Below are 20,369 nucleotides of genomic sequence, written 5' to 3'. Positions count from 1 at the left end.
CTGCCTTTGGGTTTCAGGGGTGTAGCCATGTGGCTGAGGATCATAAAACTAGGAAGCCTGCTTCCCCATGTGGTAGCTACTGAGGAGTCATTTTGTCCCTTAGGGCCCATTCTCCCCTTCACATTGGTAGGCATAAAAAGCTAGTAAGAGCTGGTCTGTGGTGGCGCACACTTTAAATCCCTGCACTTGGGAAGCAGAGGCAGGCAGATCTCTGTGGGTTCGAGGACAACCTGATCTACAATACAAAGAGGGTTCCACAGCCAGGGATGTTACACAGAGAAATCCTGTCTTGAATCGCCCCCTCCCAAACAGTAGCATAAGAGACCACAAACTACAAGGCATTATGTATCCAGAGCAGGACTTGGCCTCCTCCTTAAAATCTCATTTAACTTCACAACAACCCTCATCTGAATTATGTATTACCCCCCATGCACAAATGAAAAACCAAGACTGAGAAAGATCAGCTAGTAAGTGCAAGGCTTGTAGCAACAGCTTGTAGTCCTTTGCCTTAGCACCCCTGTCCTACCTACGAGGTGCTTCTATGTTACCCGAACTAGTTTTTTGTTTTTGTTGTTTTCTGAGACAGGGTTTGTCTGTGGCTTTGGAGGCTGTCCTGGAACTAGCTCTTGTAGACCAGGCTGACTTCGAACTCACAGAGATCCACCTGCCTCTGCCTCCACAGCACTGGGAATAAAGGCGTGTGCCACCACCGCCCAGCTCCCCAAGCTAGTTCTAAATGATCCTCTTGCCTCAGTCTCCCGAGTAGTTAGTAGTATAGGGATGCACACTAGTCCCAGATAACTCCACCATGTAGCCAGGCTGGCCTGAACTTGATAACTAGTCCAGACTGGTCTTGAACACTTGTCGATCTGTTTGCCCTAGCCTCATAGGTTTCAAGTCTGTGCCACCATGCCCAGTGGCTTTCTGACCCTTCTGGAGGCAGATGAGGCCCTGTTGTTCATTCCTCCTCCACTTCCCACTGTTCTGCTCCTGTCACCACACTCTCTGGTCACCAAACCCTCTATGTGCTAGGCTCTGCTTGGCCTGGAGAATCTGGGGGAAGAGGAGAGGCTACTGGGACCAGGAGGGACACGTGGAGCAGTGGCTGGGAGTGAAGATTGATCAGCCGAGGCAGGACCCCTCACACAGACACAGACACAGACACAGACACACATATACACTCTCACATGAGGGTTTAGGCTGTGGGGAACAGAGGCAGCTGCCTTTATTGAGGCCTAGGGGCTTGTTGACTTCACTCAAAGGCCACACACTTGATCTTGAAGTCGCCGTCTGCCGCCATGTAGTTGATGGCCTCCATGTTGAGACGGTTAGGGAACTTGAACTCATGCCCATCTGGCAGCTTGATGGTCAGGTCAGCCTGGTCAAAGGTGATGCATACCTGGGGGGTGGAGAAGGGCAGTGAGTGACACCCTAAAGCAGCTCAGAGCCTGGATGACAGCTCCCATATAGGTGAGTCTCTACATAGGTTCAGAGCCGGTGACAGTCACTGGTAATCACACAGCCAGGGAAGGTCAGCCTGTCTCTGAGCACTAAAGCCATTGTTGTCCAGCCCACCCCAGGCCCTGCCCAGCCCCCATCCTGCCCACCTCCACAGTGCTTCCAGGCTGGAAGGGGAAGGCAGGCTCCCGGTGCTCAGTCCCCCAGGCTCCGTTATCCTTGCTGTTGCACACGATAGTGTTGGCGTCCCCATGGGCGTTGAAACGGGGGTTGAAGTGCAGGCACAGGTTGTTGCTGTCTTTCCCCAGGTTCAGCACAAAGCTAGGGAGTGACAGGTAGGCTTAAGACCATGTTGGCTGGCTCTAGACCCAAAGCTCACTGAGAAAAGGCAGCATCAGCAGCTGGCCTGTAATGTACCTTGTTGAAACTCAGCCAACAGGAAGGCCAGGAACCTGGGTTCTAATTCTGGCCTCAATATGTGAGTTGATCTCGACCCTACCATTTCTCTCTGAGCCAGTTTCTTTCCTGTCTGTACAATGGGGGGAGGGGGCCTGCGCTGAAGGGATCTCTCTCCCAGACATTAATTGGTGTCAGCTCTTTGGTCAAGGGGGAGACTCTCCGATGTCCTCCTGTCTGTCTTGTGTATCTGAGTCCTTGGTGCCTAGTACAGAGCAGAACACTGTGCAAATGTCCCATCATTGTGGAGTAAAAGTGCAAATAGTAGTATGGGATTTGATCTGTTACATGGGACCTGGTAGCAGTACTTGCCACCATGGTCTGGTAGGAAAAAAGAGGAGCAGGCCCAGGCACTCACTACCATCAGCCAGCTAGCTGCCTTGATAAATCTGGCCCCTGGCATTCTCCACACCACAACTTTCCCTCTGGCTTTATTAGGAAACCCAGACTCTTCCGGGTGTGGAGGTGCAGACTTTCAATCTCAGCACTGGGGAGGCAAAGACATGTGGGTCTCCGTGGAGGCTAGTCTGGTAGACATATAGTAAGTTCCATGCTAGCCAGGGCTACATAGTGAGACCCTGTCTCCCCACAAGGAAAAAAACAAAACAAAACAAAAAACAAAAAAAAAAAACGAGGCTTCCTGAGCTTGGGTGACTGGTCTAAGGTCACATGGTTGCCTAGAAAATAGGCGATGGGACTGTGAATGAGAGGGAAGCACTGAAAGAAAAGACTGAGCCGGCACACCCCACCCCACCCCACCCCCAGGCAGCAGGCACGTGGGTGATCCCTCCCTCATTGCCACATTACACATCCCAGGCAGAAGGGGAGGGGGTAAGCCGAGGTAGCTGTTGAGGCAGCAGCTGGTTTAGTTTAAGAACCTCCATCCGGGAGAGAGGGGGCGGGAGGGGAAGGGAGACCACGGTGAGGTCGACCAGACCCAGCTAGGAAGTGACTCACCCAGAAAACGGAGCTTCTGCAGCTGACTATTAACCCCCTGCGGGCTGGGGAGAGGAGCCCTGGCCCAGCCACGCCCATCCCCAGCTTCGGGACCCAAGGCCTGCTAACACCGCCCCTGCCACCACCATCGCTGGCTCCATTCTCACCTCTTGGCGTCAGGGGCCACCTCGCCCCGAACTTTGAGACACTCCCCAGGTTTGAGATTCAGGTTGCTTGCGACCAGACCCTGTGTAGAAAAGACCACCTAGCTGCATTTAGGGCCGAGTTCAAACATGGCCTGAGCTACCTGCAGAGGCCTGGGGTGTGTGCATGGGATCAGAGACACCCTGGGTATCCGGAGCAGCCCTAGGGGAAGCCCAGAGGTAGGGTGGGTGGGTAGGACAAGGTGTAAGTTCTAGTCTTGATTGTCCCAGCACGGTATGCTAATTTGAAACTTATGGACAGAGACAGAGCCTAGAAGATTCACTCAGTCAGCTTGGAGATTTTTTTTTTTTTTTTTTTTTTTTTTAACTTAGAGTGGAGGGGAAGATGGAGCGTGACCGAAGTTCTCATTTAGCGCCTCCGGGAGTGAAAAAGCAGCCCCGACCTCTCCAGTTCCCCTCAAGGCTCTGTCTACAGGCATTGGAGTGGAGAAGCTGAGGGGCAGCCCCCCTCCTCCCTCCCCCGCAGAAGAGTGCAGCTAGAGAGCAGCATCATGGATTTAGCAAACTAGAGGAGAACCCAGCAGATAGCTGGGTATTGCTGGGCACCTGCCTGGTGGGCAGACAGGAGTTAATTTGTGTGAGGAGCTTCTTTGACATTTGAACCCTGACAAATACACAGCCTGTATGTCTATTTGTGCAAATGCACGCAGTTCTCTAGGCCCCCGGCTGGCCGGCAGCCACGAACAGCCCCAGCCTGGCCTGGACGGCAGCTTCTCCTGGGCCCCGGAGGTTTTTAAGTTTTTCTGGAGCAGAGGGTGATCTACTGGGCCCTGGCTCTGTGACTGGGGACAGCTGCAGGGGGGGAGGGGTCAGGAGCCTCTAGAGTAGAGGAGAGGGAAGCAGTGAATGGCCTTGCCCAAATTGTCCCCCTGCCTCCCCTTTCCCCCTCCCCAGGTGGCCACACCCTTCCCACTCTTACTTCTCAGAAAACTGCGAAGTGCCCCAATATTGGACCTTCTAAGATGTAAGCATACTGTCGGAGCTCAGAGGAATCCAGGATACTCTTAACACAGAGAGGCTGAAGACTTTTGGGGACTATGCCACCCACCCCCATTTTACAGACGTGGATACTGAGGATCAGAGAAAACACCTGTCTAAGGCCGCACAGCTGGAACCAGGTCCCAAACTGGCCACTTTTCTATGCCCATCTGCTGCTGTTTAATCCCCTAGACCTTGCAGTAGAGGGTCTCGCACTCACACAGGCCATGACTGAAGCGAAGTGAAGGCGGCTGCACCACTTGTCTGAAGACTCCACCCGAGTGACGGGACCCCAAGCCCTCTCCGACCCTTTTAACAGGACCCAGACCCGGTGAGTCCCGCCCCTCCGGTAGGCTAGGCCAATTGATGTCAGGAACGGGGTGGGGGGGCACTAGAGGCGGAGTCAATGGATTATAAATCCAGTTTTAGAGCAGAGGTGACCAGTCAGAGAGAAGAGTGCCCCTCCTTAGTCCCTCCCTCAGGGTCCAAGCGCCGCCCCTTATTCTTCCCCATCTCTCTCCTCCCACTAAAAAAAGATTTGTGTGGTGGCAGAGATTGGGGGAGCCAGTGGAAAATAGTTTGAGGATGAGTTAGGCTCAAGAGTTGGCGGGAAGGGGCCTGGGGCCAGCAGGCAGAGAGCCCCTGGGGCTCAGTGCAGCTGGTGGGGGTATGTGTGTAGAGACTGAGGAAAATTAGAGCAGGGCTAAAAGAGGCTGCAGCCTGGCAGACCGGGGTGTGGCTCCGGCTGTGGCTCTGGATGTGGGCCTCTGTGGAGGGCTGAGAAGGACCACAAAGCCCAGGCCCCACCCGGGCTTTCCCCGGAAGCAGCGTACTGTGGCTGCAGCTCAGTGCTGCTCACTAGGGCTAAAGAAAGACTGGGCTGGGCGCCAGGCCTGACGCTGGTGTCCTTGGCTCATACCTTGGACTTCACCCCACTGCAGAGCCTGCAGAGACTTCTGGGTGCCCTGGCTCTGACATCCCTGGGCCTGAGAGGTAGCCTAAGGTGTGTCAGCTCTGCACCCTTGGTCTCATTCTCACTTTTGGAGACCAGACATGGCCATCCATTTAGCAGATACTTTCCTGAGCACCTACTATGTGTCTAGCCCTGGGCTGGCCTTGGAGGACTCAAAGTTGAGCCCCTCCCAGTCCCTACTCTCAGAATCCACGGTTTGGCTAGGATCTGACCATGAGTCTGATTAAATAAGGTTGTGTTGGTTATGGGGAAGGCAAAGACATAGATACCACTGTGGTGGGATGGAGACTGTGGGATGTAAAGCAGGGTGTTGAATGACCGGGCATTCTGACTGGGCAAAGGCTTTGTGATGAGAAGCCCAAGCCTGGGGAACAAGCTGATGAGTGTGTAGGAGAGAGATAGGAGTCAGGGATCATGAAGGGCCTTTCGGACCAGACAAAGGGTTTCATTGTTGTTTCGCCTGAGGGTCCTAGGGAGCTACAGATAATTATGGGGTGAAATGCGACTTAGGGAGGCTCACTGAGCAGAGTGGAGGGTTAAGTGGTAAAACAAGGCACTTCTGAAGCTGCTCCTGCCCAAAAGCCTGGACCCCTCCTTTGGGTCCAGAAGACTACTGACAGGATGAGTCTGCCCTCTCTCTGCATTTTCTTGGATCCATCTCCATACTTTGGCTCAGACTCCTGCTTGACTCAACCTTCCTGACCTACCTCATCCTCCTTCTAAGCCAAAGGCACGGAGACAAGTCACTGACCCAAATCTGCAGTCGTCTTGGATTCTAGAAAAAGCAAAGCCATACAGGACAGCCCCTCCCCCACAGGAGGTCAAGCGTCTGCACATGCAGGAGCAGGACTGGCCCTCTCCTGAGCAACTGCCTGTCCCCTAAGCAATGGAACTTCTTTGAACCCGTCTTGCAAGGCCAGTCTGCTCAAGTATGCATACCTCTTGCTATCTGCCCCAGTTCTTCCCATATTGAAGCTTAAAGTGCTTCGTGGCTCATGCCTGTAATACCAGCACTTGGGAGGCTGAGGCAGGAGGGTTAGGAATTCAAGGCCACCATCAGCTACATGAGACCCTGGCTCAAAAATAAAGAAAGAAAGAAAAGAAAAGAAAAAGAAAGAAGAAAATTAATAGCTAGGTAGGCAGTGGTGGCACACACCTTTAATATTGTACTCAGCAGGCAGAGGCAGGTGGATCTCTGTGAGTTCCAAGCCAGCCTGGTCACAGAGCTAGTTCTAGGACAGCTAGGGCTGTTATACAGAGAAGCCCTGTCTCAAATAACCAAAACAACAACAACAAAAACCCCCAACCCAAGCCAGGTATTGGTGGTGCACCCTTTTGATACCATACCAGCACTTGGGAGGCAGAGGCAGGCAGATCTCTGTGAATTCCAGACCAGCCTGGTCTACAGAGTGAGTTCCAGGACAGGCTCCAAAACAATACAGAGAAACCCTGTCTCGAAAAAACAGAACAAAATAGACAAAAAAACCCCAGCCCCCCAAAACAACAGAAAAAAAACCCTCAAAATACCCCAACAAAAACAATAAATAAATAAAACATTAATGGCTGATATAGCAACAACTGCCCCCTTAAAAAAAACAACACATGGGGCTGGAAAGATGGCTCAGAGGTTAAGAGCACTGTCTGCTCTTACAGAGATTCCCAGTAACCACATGGTGGTTTACAAACCATCTATAATGAGATCTGGTGCCCTCTTCTGTTGTGCAGGAATACATGCAAGCAAAAGGCTATATATGTAATAAATAAATCTTACACACACACACACACACACACACACACACACACACACACACATATCAGCACCCTAAAAACAGACTTGGGGTTACTGGATCCCTTTATCTGTTCCCCTTCCCAGCCTGGCCTCGAACTTTCTATGCCAAAGAGGATCTTAAGCCTCTGATCCTCCTACTCCTGCCTCTTAAGTGCTGGGATTATAAAACAGTGACATCATGCCTGGTCTACGTCTTGTTGGGGATTGAACCCAGGCCTTTGTACGTGCTAAGCAAGCATTCTACCAACTACTTATCTCTTTAAGGATGTAGAGGCCAAGCCCTGCCTGTTGGCTACCAGAGCTCCCTCTAATACCCTAAAATCTCTGGTTAGTTAGAGGGGTTCTCAGTTCACACTGGGGAACCGGGTGAGGAGAGCATGGGGAGTACAGGGAGTCTATGTTGCCATTACCCTTCTGAAACTGCCAACTTGGAAGAAAGATGCAGATGTGGAATTAGGAGTCACATCTGAGGCCAGGCCAGCAATCTGCCTTGCCCTCCCAGGCTCCTCTCCAGCTCCTTCTAACAGAGGAGGAAGCCAACCCAGGTCAGGAGGATAGGGAAGCCTGTAGGACATAGGGGAGATGCTGTCAAATCTCAGTGAGTCTGGGCTGCCTCATCAGGTCCCAGCCCCACCCTCAGGCAGCTACCAGGGAAACTAACCACAGAAGCTTCCATCTTTCCTGTGGGGCCTCCTCAGACTTCAGTCACAGGGAAGGACTGTCAGGGCCCCGCCCTGGTCCTCCGCTCTTCCCTAGGTGTGCTCCTCTGACACATTAGGAATGGGACACATTAGGCAGAATTCCAGGTAGATGTCCAGAGATTCGGCAGGCAATTGCCAGGCCATCCCAGGTTCTGGGATCTCAGGACTCCAGGAGCTATCCCTGCCAGGTCATGACCTGAAAGGAAGACATGCATGAGGGAATGTCTGAGTGGGGAGGGCCCTTCTCTGTAGGTGCTGTCTGCACAGGCTGGCCATGGAGGAACAGGGTATGAGGGTCTCTTCTGACTGGGGCCTGGATACTCAGTTTCTGCTTCTAGCCCTGCCTGCTTGTTCAGTCTCTCCATTTGCAGCAGTGTGTGAAGTCCTGCTCTTTCTTGCCTGAGGGTAATGTAAGGCAGGACTCAGGTCATAGGTGACTTTTTTTGGGGGGGGAGCTCATGGGGGTTTTGAGACAATCTCACTCTGTAGCCCAGGCTGACCTGGAACTGACTGGAATTTTCTATGTAACCCAGGCTGGTCTGGAATTTAAAGCAGCCCTGCTGGGAAAAGAGCTGTGAGTCACTATGCCTAGCTGAGCTTAGGTTTTTCTAGTCCCCTTGTCCCTTCTTCCCAAGATTACCTTCCTTGGTGTCTGGCAGAGCCTTGCCCACCTGGGTTGTAGTGTGGATTTGCCAGATGCTAATATCCCTTGTAACAGGCACTACTGCTTTTAAGGCAAGGCAGAGATAAAGTCCCTTCTGTGCCCTCCTTGAAGTTCTCAGGGCCTCTTGGTGGTGGCACCCACTTATCTGTCAGGCCTAATGCCTGGCGCCTCGCTTTCATATCCTAGCTCATCTGAGTATATCATCTCTCCGTAGTGTCCACCCACCTGGTGAACTTCTGCCCAGGTAACAACAGCCGTGGCCAGATGCCAAGCAGAGGCAGGAGGAGCAGAGGAGAGCATGGATTTGGGGGCTGCAGCCCAGGGCCTTGGCTATTCTGAATAATATCCAGATCCTGGAAGATAGCAATGATGTCAGTCATTCCTGGCTGAGTTGAGAGTTGCAGGTACTGAGTTGGAATGCTTTCTCCCTCTTCCTTCTCCAAGGCCAAAGTCCAGCTCTGCAGATTCTCCCTCAGGTCAAGCCCAGAATCAGCCAGGACAGTCTTCTGGAATTCTGTCCTGCAACCTAGCCCTTGGATCTGAGTTTAGCTTGTCCATACAGGTCCCAGCCAGTAAGGCCCTTCCTGGCCCTCCAGCTCCTCCCTAGCCCTGACACAGTCTGTACCTCCTTCAGCCAGCACTGGCATGGAGCCATGGAGCACACGGGTACCATCTACGGCACCCACCAAGCTGGCTCCCACACTGAGTCCTTGAAGACAGTGGGGAGGGACCCTGGAGATGCTATACCTGACTTGCTCCCCCACATCTTATATTGCAGTTTAAGGATGTAGAAACCAGAGTGGGAGGGCACTTGGTTGTGCTCTCACAGGGAGCTGGAGCTGAGGAAAACACACGGACCTGGGCTCTAAAAGCTGCTTTGTGAAGGGTAGGGGTATGTATTGGGGGGAAGGTGCCTCCTCCAACTCCTGGTACCCTTGTGCTGGTACCCCCCTAACACTGCACCTCCTTGCGGTGTCCCCTGTCCCACCTTTCCAGGCAGCCACCTTTCCACTTAGTTATCCACTTGGGTTCTGTGCTCTTCAGATCACAAGCCCCATCTTCCAGGGCTCAGGCCTTTTATTTGCCTTAGCATTTTACTTTGAAATCATTGTATTAGTTACTTTTCCCATGGCTGTGACAAAATATCTGAGAAAAGCAACTTCAGGGAGGAGGGCTTGTTTTGGCTCATGGTTGACATTACTGTCCATCATATCAAGAAGGGCATAGTGGGAGGAATGGGAGACAGCTAGTCACCGTGTGTCCACACTCCGGAAGAGACAGATGAATGTTGGTGTTCACCTCACTTTCTCCTTTCTTCCTAGCCAATGGGACTTGTCTTGAAACAGCCTCACAGGTATGCCCAGAGCTATCGCCTGGCTACTTTTAAGTCCAGTCAAGATGATAATAAAATGAACCCATTTCTTGTCAACTTGACACTCAAATGATTCACATCAATACACAACACTCCACCTCTGGCCCCAAAGTCTCAAATTTATCTCTTATCACAAAAGACATTTAGTCCATTTCTAAAAGTCCAAACATTTCTAACACTGTTTGAAAGCCCAAAGTCCAAAATCTCTCCTGAGACTCAAGACAATCTTAGCCACGGACTCTTAGAAAAAATAGCTGCTTCCAGAATTTAATGGTGAACATTCCCATCCCCAAAGGGAAGAATGGGATCAGATACAAACAAGCCTGAAACCCACCAGAGAAAATACCAATCCTGAAGCTTCCTGTTTTAGCATCCTTTAGCAGCCCCACCCATTCCAATCCCATGGCCTGTAGCACATGGAGCCTCTTTTGGGCCCATGCCTACAGCTTTCCTCAGCTGTAGGTTAACTGGATGTCACACATCCCTGGTTAACTGGAGCCTTACTGTCATAGCCTCAAATAATAACGGCCTCTTAGGATTTCCTTACAGGAATCCCAACCCTGCTATACATTGCCTGGCCTACAGTCTTCTGCAATCTCCATGACCCGGTGACTTGTAGTCTGTATGCTTGAAAAACTAGCACCTTGCAGATATGCTGCCAAGTTCTGCTGACAGCTTGATACATGGGCTGGGCCCCTTTACCACAGGTGTATCGTGGTCTGTGTGCCCCCATGGGTGGACCTAGACAACCCTTCACTAGGGGTGATGTTTGAGCAGGGAACCCTCCATCAGTCTCAGTCAGACTGCTTTAAAGAGTGCATTTTTCCGAGACACAGTTTCTCTGTGTAGCCCTGGCTATCCTGGAACTCGATCTGTAGACCAGGCTGGCCTCGAACTCACAGAGATCCACCTGCCTCTACCTCCCAAGTGCTGGGACTAAACTTGTGAGCCACCACTACCTGGTTCAAGACTGCATTTTCACAACTTGAGTCTCCTTCAGAGTTTGCAGTCTTGTTCTCAAAGTACCTTCCCTTTTGCCCCAGGCACAGCCTCAGTTTCTGTCATGGCACTATTACTTTAATCATTATAACTGTTTTCTCTCTACCCAGCTTCTCTCCAACTTTCTGCTCTCACTTTAGATCTAAGAACAGTGAACCACAACCATGCCACAGCTTGGATGTAGTGCTGTCTTGAAAATTCTAGCCAGGCAATGGTGGTGCACGCCTTTAATCCCAGCACTTGGGAGGCAGAGGCCAGCCTGGTCTATAGAGTGAGTTTCAGGACAGTCAGTGCTACACAGAGAAACCCTGTCTCAAAAAACAAAACAAGAACAACAAAAATCTTAACAAACTAGTCCATTGCTTTTGAATGCAACCTCATACAACTTTTCAGGAATATGGCTAGGGTCTTGCCTAGAGAACACAATGGCCTTTAGCCCAGTTTCTGATGGAGTCCACACCCACTCTGAAACCTTGTGAGTTTGGTATTTACTGTTCACCTTTCTTTGCATTGTGGTCTTCTGGACCTGAATGACCCATTAAGCTCTGTTCATAGCATTTGAACTTCTCTAGCCAGCAGCTCTGGACTCTTCCGCATTCCTCCCATAAATCAGTTCAGAAATCTGTGAACCATGTGCATAGGCTTCTCTCAACAGCAGCCTCACTTCCAACAGCAACTTTCTGTGCTGACTCTAATTGTTGTGAGTACATGGTAAGAAACCAAAGGGAGCGAAGGTGTGCTTTGAGGTTTGAGGGGCAACAGTCCATCATGGTGAGGAAGACATGGTGGCAGAAGTATGAAGCAGCTGGTCACATTGTGTTTGCTGTCAACAAACAGAAAGAGGTGAATGCTGGGCTCAGCTCCCTTTCCTTCTTCTTCACTCTGGGTCTCCAACCTGTGGAATGATGCTGTCCTCACTCAGGGTTGGTTTTCTTTAATTAAACCTCTGGAAATCTCAGCATAGGCAGGCATAGATATCCTCCAAGGTGTGTCTTCCTCCCAGCACCCACATAGTGGCTCACAACTGTCTGTAACTCCAGTTCTGATACCTTTTTCTCACCTCCATGGGCACCAGGCACACACACACACACACACACACACACACACACACACACACACACACACAATGCTTACAGATTTAAAGGGTTTTTGTTTTTTGTTTTTTTTTTGAGATAGGGTTTCTCTGTATAACAGCTTTGGCTATCCTGGAACTCCCTCTGTAGACCAGGCTGGCCTCAAACTCACAGAAATTCACCTGCCTCTGCTGGTGAATGTGGCACCACTGCCCAGTATGTTTTTTTAAAGCAAAATTACTGCAATGCTGAAATTAATGTTTACTGTTTTCAAACTCAATAGAATATTAAGTGGACTAGTCCCAAACCTCCCATTACATTTGAAAGTAACATTTTAGATTAGGCTTTTCTTCTTCTGAATTTCCAAGCAGTCCTAGGGGTGGGTCAGCCTATCGACTCTGGAGAGCCAAACAGTCTTATCTTTTTTCTCCCCTAAACAGTAGGTAAACAAAAGTACAAAGTACAAAAAGTACAAAGGAGTTATTTCCCTCACATGCTGTGCCTTCATGTGCTTTAAATCACTCTCCTGTTGGCGCTTCATTTAGCTTCAAAGATGTTATTATTATTATTATTTTTTCCTTTGAGACAGGGTTTCTCTGTGTATCTGTGTAGCTTTGTAGACCAGGCAGGCCTCAAACTCATAGATCAGCCTGCCTCTGCTTCCGAGTTCTGGGATTAAAGGCATGCACCACCACCCACTGACACTTTTTTTTTTTATTTTTTCGAGACAAGGTTTCTCTGTGTAGCTTTGGAGCCTATCCTGGCACTCGCTCTGGAGACCAGGCTGGCCTCGAACTCACAGAGATCTGCTGCCTCTGCCTTCTGAGTGCTGGGATTAAAGGCTTGTGCCACCAATGCCCGGCCACTTTTTTTTTTAATGTGTGTTTGTGGGAGGCCAGAGCAAGGGTCAGACCCCGTGCAGCTGGAGAGGTACTGGTAGCTTTGAGCTGTCAATCTGAGTCCAAGAGCAGTCCATGCTCTTAACTGGGCCCTCTCTCTTCTTTTGAGACAAGGTCCTGTACTTTGCATGGAAGGTTGAAGAAAGCTCTAAACCCCTGCACAGTGCCCTGAGGAATGCCAGTGTCATGGTGCTGTGTGAAATGCATCCTTCATGGGAGATAGAGAAGCAAATGGATTGTGGATTCATAACGTCTACTCCGGATAAACTGCAGTGATAGAAGGGTTGAAGGCTGCAGAGTCGGGAGAGGGAGTTAGGAATGAGTCATCCTTCAAAGAAATGGCAGCCTGACAGACTTTTTTAAGGAGTGCATAATGCTACATTATCTAAAAGTTAAGGAGGGGATGCCGAGATGGCCCGAGGGTGGGACCTCATCCAGTATCCTCCTGTTCTCCAGAGGGGGCTGCAGCCTTCTGGGCAAATGTCTATCTCTAGTTCAAAGCAAAGATCAGCTGTCCATCCTGGCCTGAGTCCATATCACATTTCTTCTTTCTTTATGGTGCTGGTACCTGAGCACAGGAGGCATTTGATCTACTACTGAGCCACATCCCTGCCCTCAGCATCACATACCGGCTATTGCCTAAGAGCAATGCAAGCGTCGGGCTGTGTATGCATGTCCCCATGGATGCACAGGGATGTGGAGGCCAGAGACCTTCAGGTCACCCCTCCAGCAACATCCACTGTTTTTGAGACAGGCTTTCTCACTAGCCTGGAACTGGCCAAACAGTCTATACTGGTTGGGCAGTGAGCCCTAAGGACCCACCTGTCTCTACCTCCCTTGTTGGGATTACAGGGACATGCCACCACACCTGGCATTTTCATGTGGGTTCTGGGGATCAAACTTTGGCCCTTGTGCTTGTACAATAAGCACTTTACCAACTGACCCAACTCCCCTGCCCCAACACTAGATTTTTAATGGACTGAAACAAACTGACACAAGGTCTTACAGCTGCTAAAAGCTCAAGAGTCAGAGTACATCTGTGCTGAGAACACAGAAATGGGAGGCATCGTTTCTTGCAGGGTGGGGGGTGTTGGTACTTGAGGGAAGCAGGCTCAGGCAGGACTCCCCACCCCACAGACTGGGGCACAGAAACTCCCACTCACATTTTATTAAGTTCAAAGACTGGTTACAACAAGGGTGGAGGTGGCGGGAAGATTCTGCCCTGCCCCCACCATCACTGGCACACAACAAACAAACAAACAAATAAATAAATAAATAGCTGGGCATGGGCATCTAGAGAGGTGGCATAGCAAACTCTGAATGCAATGGGTGGGGCATAAGGGCCCCCTTTCAAGCTGTGGCAACCATCAACACTGGACAGTATTATGGTGGGAGCCTTGCCATTCCACCAATCAGTTCCTGGAGAAACTTGACTTTGAAGTTGGTCTTTTTGAGATGAGGTCTCACTCTTCAACCCAGGTCACCAAAATCAGAGCAATCCTCCTGCCTCAGCCTCCAAAGTGCTGAAAGTACAGGCATTCATCACCCTACCCTGCTAGAACCTGCTCCCTTGGCTGATCCAGTCAGCCCAGGATTGTCAAAAAGCCACTGTGTCTTGGACTTGTAAATTGCTGTATTTGGGATCTAAGAAGCCAGTGGATTGTTATGGTCCTGATGGACATCCAGAGATCAGTGTCCCTTAGCCTTGTGAGTGATGCTTCGGGGCTCCAGGATACTTGGTCCACTGTGAGACATAAACATACTGGTCACTACTGGTAGCTTTCCCTTCCATAGGCCTATTTAGGCCAAGAATGGGGCTGGAGTTCCCTAGTCCTCTGATTGGTCAACAAGGACCTCAGACAGAGCACTAGAGGTCCCAGAAGAGGGGAGGAGCTTAAGTACTCAGGGTTGGAGAATATTTTCATTTGGCTTCAGGGCCCATATACAGTTCAAGAAGGGGAGGTGATAGGGCAAGAAATAAGGCCACCTGGTGGGGTCAGGCCAGGATGAACCTTCAAGATGTGGGGGGCAGCTTCTGAACAGCAGTGTCCAGCCATTGCTAGGAGGGGTATGAGAGCCCACAAACCTTCCTGGATCCTAGCTTCCCTTTACTGGGGTACAGACACCTGTGCCAGGGTGCTCATGGTGCTGAATGTGACTCATGGCCTGGAGGCTCCATCTATGGGATCAGGGAGTGGGGGAGGTGGGCTCAGTCCTCCAGCCCCTCCATCAAGTCTGAAATGCTCTCCACATAGTAGTGAGGCACAAGGTCATGCTGACCAGCTGCCAGATAAGCCTGGGCTTCTTCGAGGCGTGACACCCCTGTGAGTGTGAGCACGGTGGTCATGCCACAGCGGTGGCCAAAGAGGATGTCGGTCTCCAGACGATCACCCACCATCAGTGTGCGGGCAGGGTCCACGCTGAAGTCTTCGGTGATGCACTGGAACATGTAGGGGCTGGGTTTGCCCACCACCAGGGCTTGGCGTCCTGAGGCTGTCTCCACTGCGGCAGCCAGGCTTCCAGTACCTGTGGGAAGGGCACACATGGTCAGCAGGAGGGCAGCAGCTGGGCCTAACCTAAAGGCCTGTGCCAGACACCTGAATTCGGAATCCATCACCACTGCTCTGGACACACTGTGTGCTTAGCTTCTCCATCTAACATGAAGGTGGCAACGGCAGTCCCCTCCTGTGTATACTCTAAGCCTGTGTGTGAACAGGCTTGTGCCATCAGTTCTGCAGGACAGCTGTGTTTTTGGGCAAGCCCCTTTCTCTGAACTGTGATAAGATGGGATTAAATATCACTTACCCTGAAGGGATGCAGTGGGCCTCACAGGGAGGCACTTTGTAAATGGAAGAGCATTTAGGCAGCAATGGTGTTTACTGCTCCAAGAAGCCATGCTCTTGGCATGGAAAATTGGCACAGCCAGCCTGGAATGCAGCAAGGCACAGAAATGTCCACACCTCTGACCCAGTCAGTCTTGCAGGGAAAAATGATCCCCTAGAGAAAATTCCATCTGGAGACAAAAAGCTACATGCTCAAAGATGTCTGCAACAAGTGGCCATGGGAAGTAACCAAAGCTGGGGAAGGAGCCCAAGAGCCTGACAACGGGATGTCTGTTTAGAAAAGCACAGTCCTGCCACGCAGCCAGCACCATTCTGCTGGCACAATGAGCCTGCTATTCCTGCCCACAGACACGTCCTTGTGCCAGAACATCCTGCCTTTACACCAACATCCATAACTATATACAAAGAGAAGCACCACTATTTACTCAGTGTACTCTGAAAGCCCATTTCACAGATAAGAAAGCTGAGGCTCCATGACATTAAGAAACCTGACCAGAGGGCCAGGGATTGGGGGCTGTGGGAGTGAATGCCTTTAGTCCCAGCAGTTGGGAGGCAGGGGCAAGTGGATTTCTGAGTTTGAGGCCAGCCTGGTCTACAGAGTGAGTTCCAGGACAAAGAAACCCTGTCTCAAACCCTATCACCATCCTCTAAATAGAAGGGAAAGAAAGAGAGAAACCCACCAGCGCTGATCTTCTTGGGTGTGGTGGTTTGAGTAAGATTACCCCTCATAGTCTTGGTCACTGGAAGATGCTCCTTAGTTGGTAGTGTTTGGACAAGTGTTTGGCTGGCTCTGCTGGAGGAAGTGCACTTTAAAAAGTCTCCCATCATCTCTAATGTTCGCTATCAGCTTCCTGCTTGCAGTTTGAGCTTTCATCTTACTGTCCTAGCCACCAAGTTGTCACCTCTGTTGACTTTTGTCTCTCTGGAACTACAAACCCAAGTAAACCTTTTTTTTGTTGTTGTTTTGTTTTTCGAGACAGGGTTTCTCGGTGGCTATGAAGGCTGTCCTGGAACTCGCTCTGTAGACCAGGCTGGCCTTGAACTCACAGAGATCCGCCAGCTTCTGAGTGCTGGGATTAAAGACATGCACCACCACTGCCCGGCAACCCTTTCTTCTATAAATTGCCTTGGTCATGGTGCCTTACACAGTAACAAAAAATTAACACACTTGGGAGTAGCACAACGGCTTGTATTCAGGAGCCTGAGGCAGGAGGCTCAGTGACAAGCTACACTGGGCTATATACACAGTGAGACCCTGTCTCCAAAACATCAGAATGAATTATTTACAATAAAGTATGTTTGCAACCTCCACTAACTTTGCTCTGTGTTCTTGAGGTGACTGTGGCAATTCGCACACCAGCCAACAGCCAACAAGGGAGTGTTTCTACCAGTTATCATTCTGAGGGTATAAAGCAAGGCCCTCCCTGTGATGAAATATTTCTTACTTTACCTCAGCCTGACCCCAAACACTCAGGGCCTCCTCTCTCCACGCTCATAGCTACATCACTGCAGTACGCCAGCCACAGAATGGGCAGGCACAGTAAGAACCACAGCCCTGAGGCCCTCAAGGAGTTACCACATCAGAGCACAGGTAAAGTGCTGGGGAGGGGGGGCGGGCACAGGACCAGGCACCTCCTTTACATATGCTACAGCCCCTAGCCTGGTTTGCTCACTAGGAGTGAAGAACCAACTGTGTCCCTAATTAAGGTTCCATCTAGGATGGGAGACTCCACCAAGATCCGGTCTTGCTAGCCGGGTTTCTCAGTAGCTATGGAGCTTGTTCTGGAACTGCTCTGTAGAACAGGCTGGCCTCTAACTCACAGAGATCAGTCTGTCTCTGCCTTCCGAGTTCTGGGATTAAAGGCGTGCACCACTATCACCCAGCTGGCAAGACTAGATCTTAATATAACCATACTGGCTTTGAACTCCGGAACCTCCTGCCTTAATCTCCTAAATGCTGGGAATATAAGTATATACCTCCATGGCCACCTTAGGCCCATTCTTTCATTTTAGGGTAACTTGCTGGAGTCTACCATCCTAGATCCAGTCTTGCTAGGGGTGGTGGTTCATACCTTTAATCCCAGCACTTGGCAGGCATGCCAAGGCTGACACTCTGTCTCAAAAACACAAAGATAAACAAAAAGATTGTCCCCAGCTCTGTAAGTCTGTTCTTTTCCTAACTCCCAGGACAGAGCTGGTCCCTGTTGGCCCCCATATCACATGTCAGTCATACAGCTAAGCTTTACCGAGGCTCCTGACAACATGATGGCTGGGCAAGCATCCCAGGAGGGGAGCCCATGACTATAACACTTAACTCAAGGCATTATATGCAATGGCATATTCTTGTACTTGTGGCCATTTCTACTTGCCAGCTCAAGCAAACATGCACACAATTTCATAGGCCTGTGATGAGGGGGGAAAACTGGGGTGTGGTTTCACATTATCTCAAATATGATGCATAATGGGGGCCTTCATTAATTTTTGTTTGTGTGCCTAGCTCCTTCTACTCCTAGGTTACTGACATACAACCAGTAGGGTTTTTTGATTTTTTCTTTTTGTTGTTGTTGTTTTTGAGACAGGGTTTGTCTGTGTACCTCTGACTATCCTGGAACTAGCTCTATAGACCAGTCTGGCCTTGAACTCACAGAGATCTGTTTGCCTCTGCCTCCCCAGTGCTGGGATTAAAGGCTTGCACCACAACCACTACTGGGCCCACCAGGGGTTTGTTAACATGGTTTGGAAGCTGCATCACTCACAAATGTTTGCAAGTTTGTGTTTGTTAACGCTCTGTCTCCCCCTCCAGGCAGTAGAAGTGACCAGCAGGTTGGGTGAGTACAGCTAGGTGGGTATGGAGACAGAAGTCAGGAAGGTTCCTCCAAGAGCCTGAGGATAGATAGGTCTGGCCTCTCCCAAGTTCCTCACACCACTTTCTGGGACCCCGGAGAAGCCCTGTCCCACAGCTTCAACCTAAGCTCTGAGGGAAATCTGGCTTGTTAGTAGCATGGTGGGGTAGCGGACGCTGCAGCTGGGACCTCTCCCTTAGATTTATGGGGAGAAGGTGCATATAATGAGCAGAAAGTAGGTCTCAGGCAGAGCCACGAGCCAGAAAAGGCCCAGACAACAGCTTCCTTTTTGGCAACACCATCTTAATAGGATACCAATATTTCCTTGTTCACTAACACCCTGCCTTGCAGCACGCCTCCTCCAGGAAGGCTCCCAGATTCCTCTCCACACACATCTCCACAAAGCTGTGGCTACCTCACTTCCTGCAAGGCCACCGGGCAGAACCCCACTCCCTCCCAGGGTTTGGTATCAATGACTATTTGGGTGAAAGGCCAGCAGAGTGGCGTGGCAGAGATATGTCCATGCCACATCATAGAGTACCGAATCTGTCCTTATCCATTCACCATTCCCTGACCTGATGCTCCCTCCACCTCTTGACTAACTCCAACCCTCACTGCTCCTGCCTAGGTGCAGGACTGAGTATCCCCAGTAACAACAGCCAGGTGTGCCCTTTGATGGACGGGTGGGGGAGAGGTGTTCCCAGGGCCAAGTTCAGATTCACCTACTCTATGCTCACTTCGCCTCTCTGAGCCTCGATTTCTATAACTGAGAAATGGGCTAACACTCTTATTTTGGGGGTAATCTGGAAAGAAGTAAAAAACAGCTTTAAGAGGTTTCTGAAAGCTACCTTGGTAGCTGGAGGGCTGGCAACATGAACCTCCCTCTTGTCAGGGGCTCTGAAATGATTGACATGGAGAGGAGCCCCACTCACACCCGGGCAGGGATGCTCCAAGGTTATGTAACTCCACAGGGTTAACCAAGTGTGGCCAGATCTGGAACTGAGTCAAGCTCCATGAACCTCCAGTCTCCGCATCAGCCTCCATCCTATGCCTTTGCACGTGCGGATTCTGCTCTCTATTGGGATCATCCGTCCAGGCCGCTTCTACAAACCCACCTGCAAAGTGGGTGGGGCCAATGATAAAAGCCCAGGAGTCCAGTTCCAGACCCGTATCCCACCTACAATTAATTCCCTAAGCCACAGTGAGCCTCAGCTGGCTCGTCTGTCAAACCGGTCCACGGCCACTACCCCTCACGGGCGGCACTTGCAAGAATCACGAGACGCGCGTCGGGGCCCCACACACGTCCCCGCACCTAGTCCCACGCTCACCGGGGGTCCGGCTTCCGTCGCTGAGTGGGTGCCAAGGGTCGCGATCGGTGGCTACGAGCAGGCAGTCGGGGTCGCGCAGGTGCGCGCATGCCTCGCTCAGCCTGGCAAAGGAGAAGTGCTCGTCGTAGCCCACGAGCACAGCGCGCACGCGCGTGTCGTCGTCGCCGGGGTCCCCCGCTAGGCGCAGTCCCGCGGCACGCAGCTCAGCGCGCAGCCCTTCACCACCCAGCACGAATACAGTGCCCGGTGCGTCGGGCTGCCCGGGCAGACGCTGGCACAGCAGGCGCGCGGCGCACAGCGCAGAGCTGAAGAGCTGCTCGGCGCGCAGCCCCGCGAAGCCCAGCTGGGCGAAGCGCAGCGCCAGCTCCGGCCGCGCGCGCCGGCTGTTGTTGCTCACGAACAGTGTGGCCTTGCCCGCCCGCGCCAGCCGCTGCAGCAACTCGGGGGCGCCCGGTACGGTACGCTCGCCGTTCCACAGCACCCCGTCGCAGTCGAACAAGACGCCCTGCGCCTGGCCCAGCACGTCGCGCAGGGCCGCGCCACGCAGCCGCTCGCAGCGCGCCATGCAGCCGGCTGGCCGCTCGCACGCGCGCGCCGAGCTCCCTCCGCGGCCACGGACCGGCTCTACCAATTGGCGCGCGGGAAGGGCCGAGGGCGGGGCTACGACCGCACACCTCAGCCAATGGCGGCGAGAATGTGGCCGAGGACCCGAGCCGATCCCGAAGGAACTCGGAAAAATGGGCGGGACATGGAGAGCCAGCCTAGTCTGGAGCGAATCGCCGCGATCTTCCCAGCCAATTAGAAGCTTAGGCCAACTGGTTGCTAGGAGGAAA

General features: G+C 51.5%; 2 protein-coding genes across 2 annotated transcripts; both read right to left on the bottom strand.

The window, feature by feature from the left end:
* Nucleotides 1–1,188: 1,188 nt before the first annotated feature.
* Lgals1 (galectin 1) lies at nucleotides 1,189–4,428 on the bottom strand. The gene is made up of 4 exons (XM_027403971.2): nucleotides 4,273–4,428; nucleotides 3,018–3,097; nucleotides 1,608–1,779; nucleotides 1,189–1,399 (listed from the first exon to the last, which is right to left on the bottom strand). Exons 1-4 carry the CDS (start codon nucleotides 4,279–4,281, stop codon nucleotides 1,253–1,255), a joined length of 408 nt encoding a protein of 135 aa, XP_027259772.1. The 5' UTR covers nucleotides 4,282–4,428; the 3' UTR covers nucleotides 1,189–1,252.
* A 9,244-nt stretch (nucleotides 4,429–13,672) lies between these two features.
* On the bottom strand, nucleotides 13,673–20,146 carry Pdxp (pyridoxal phosphatase). The gene is made up of 2 exons (XM_027403970.2): nucleotides 19,537–20,146; nucleotides 13,673–15,048 (listed from the first exon to the last, which is right to left on the bottom strand). The coding sequence occupies exons 1-2, from the start codon at nucleotides 20,099–20,101 to the stop codon at nucleotides 14,732–14,734; spliced, it is 882 nt and encodes a 293-aa protein (XP_027259771.1). The 5' UTR covers nucleotides 20,102–20,146; the 3' UTR covers nucleotides 13,673–14,731.
* Between the last annotated feature and the right edge of the window lie 223 nt (nucleotides 20,147–20,369).

This window comes from Cricetulus griseus, chromosome 2 (assembly GCF_003668045.3).
Source record: "Cricetulus griseus strain 17A/GY chromosome 2, alternate assembly CriGri-PICRH-1.0, whole genome shotgun sequence".
Classification (NCBI taxonomy): domain Eukaryota; kingdom Metazoa; phylum Chordata; class Mammalia; order Rodentia; family Cricetidae; genus Cricetulus; species Cricetulus griseus.
This window is presented reverse-complemented; position numbering and strand designations above follow the sequence as displayed.

Coding starts and splice junctions, on each gene's coding strand:
- Pdxp (XM_027403970.2), bottom strand. CDS start 20,101: ATGGCGCGCTGCGAGCGGCTGCGTGGCGCGGCCCTGCGCGACGTGCTG. Junction 15,049..19,536: donor CGACGGAAGCCGGACCCCCG/GTGAGCGTGGGA, acceptor CCCTTCCCACAG/GTACTGGAAGCCTGGCTGCC.
- Lgals1 (XM_027403971.2), bottom strand. Junction 1,780..3,017: donor GTGGCCCCTGACGCCAAGAG/GTGAGAATGGAG, acceptor GTCACTCCCTAG/CTTTGTGCTGAACCTGGGGA. Junction 1,400..1,607: donor AGCCTGGAAGCACTGTGGAG/GTGGGCAGGATG, acceptor TCCACCCCCCAG/GTATGCATCACCTTTGACCA.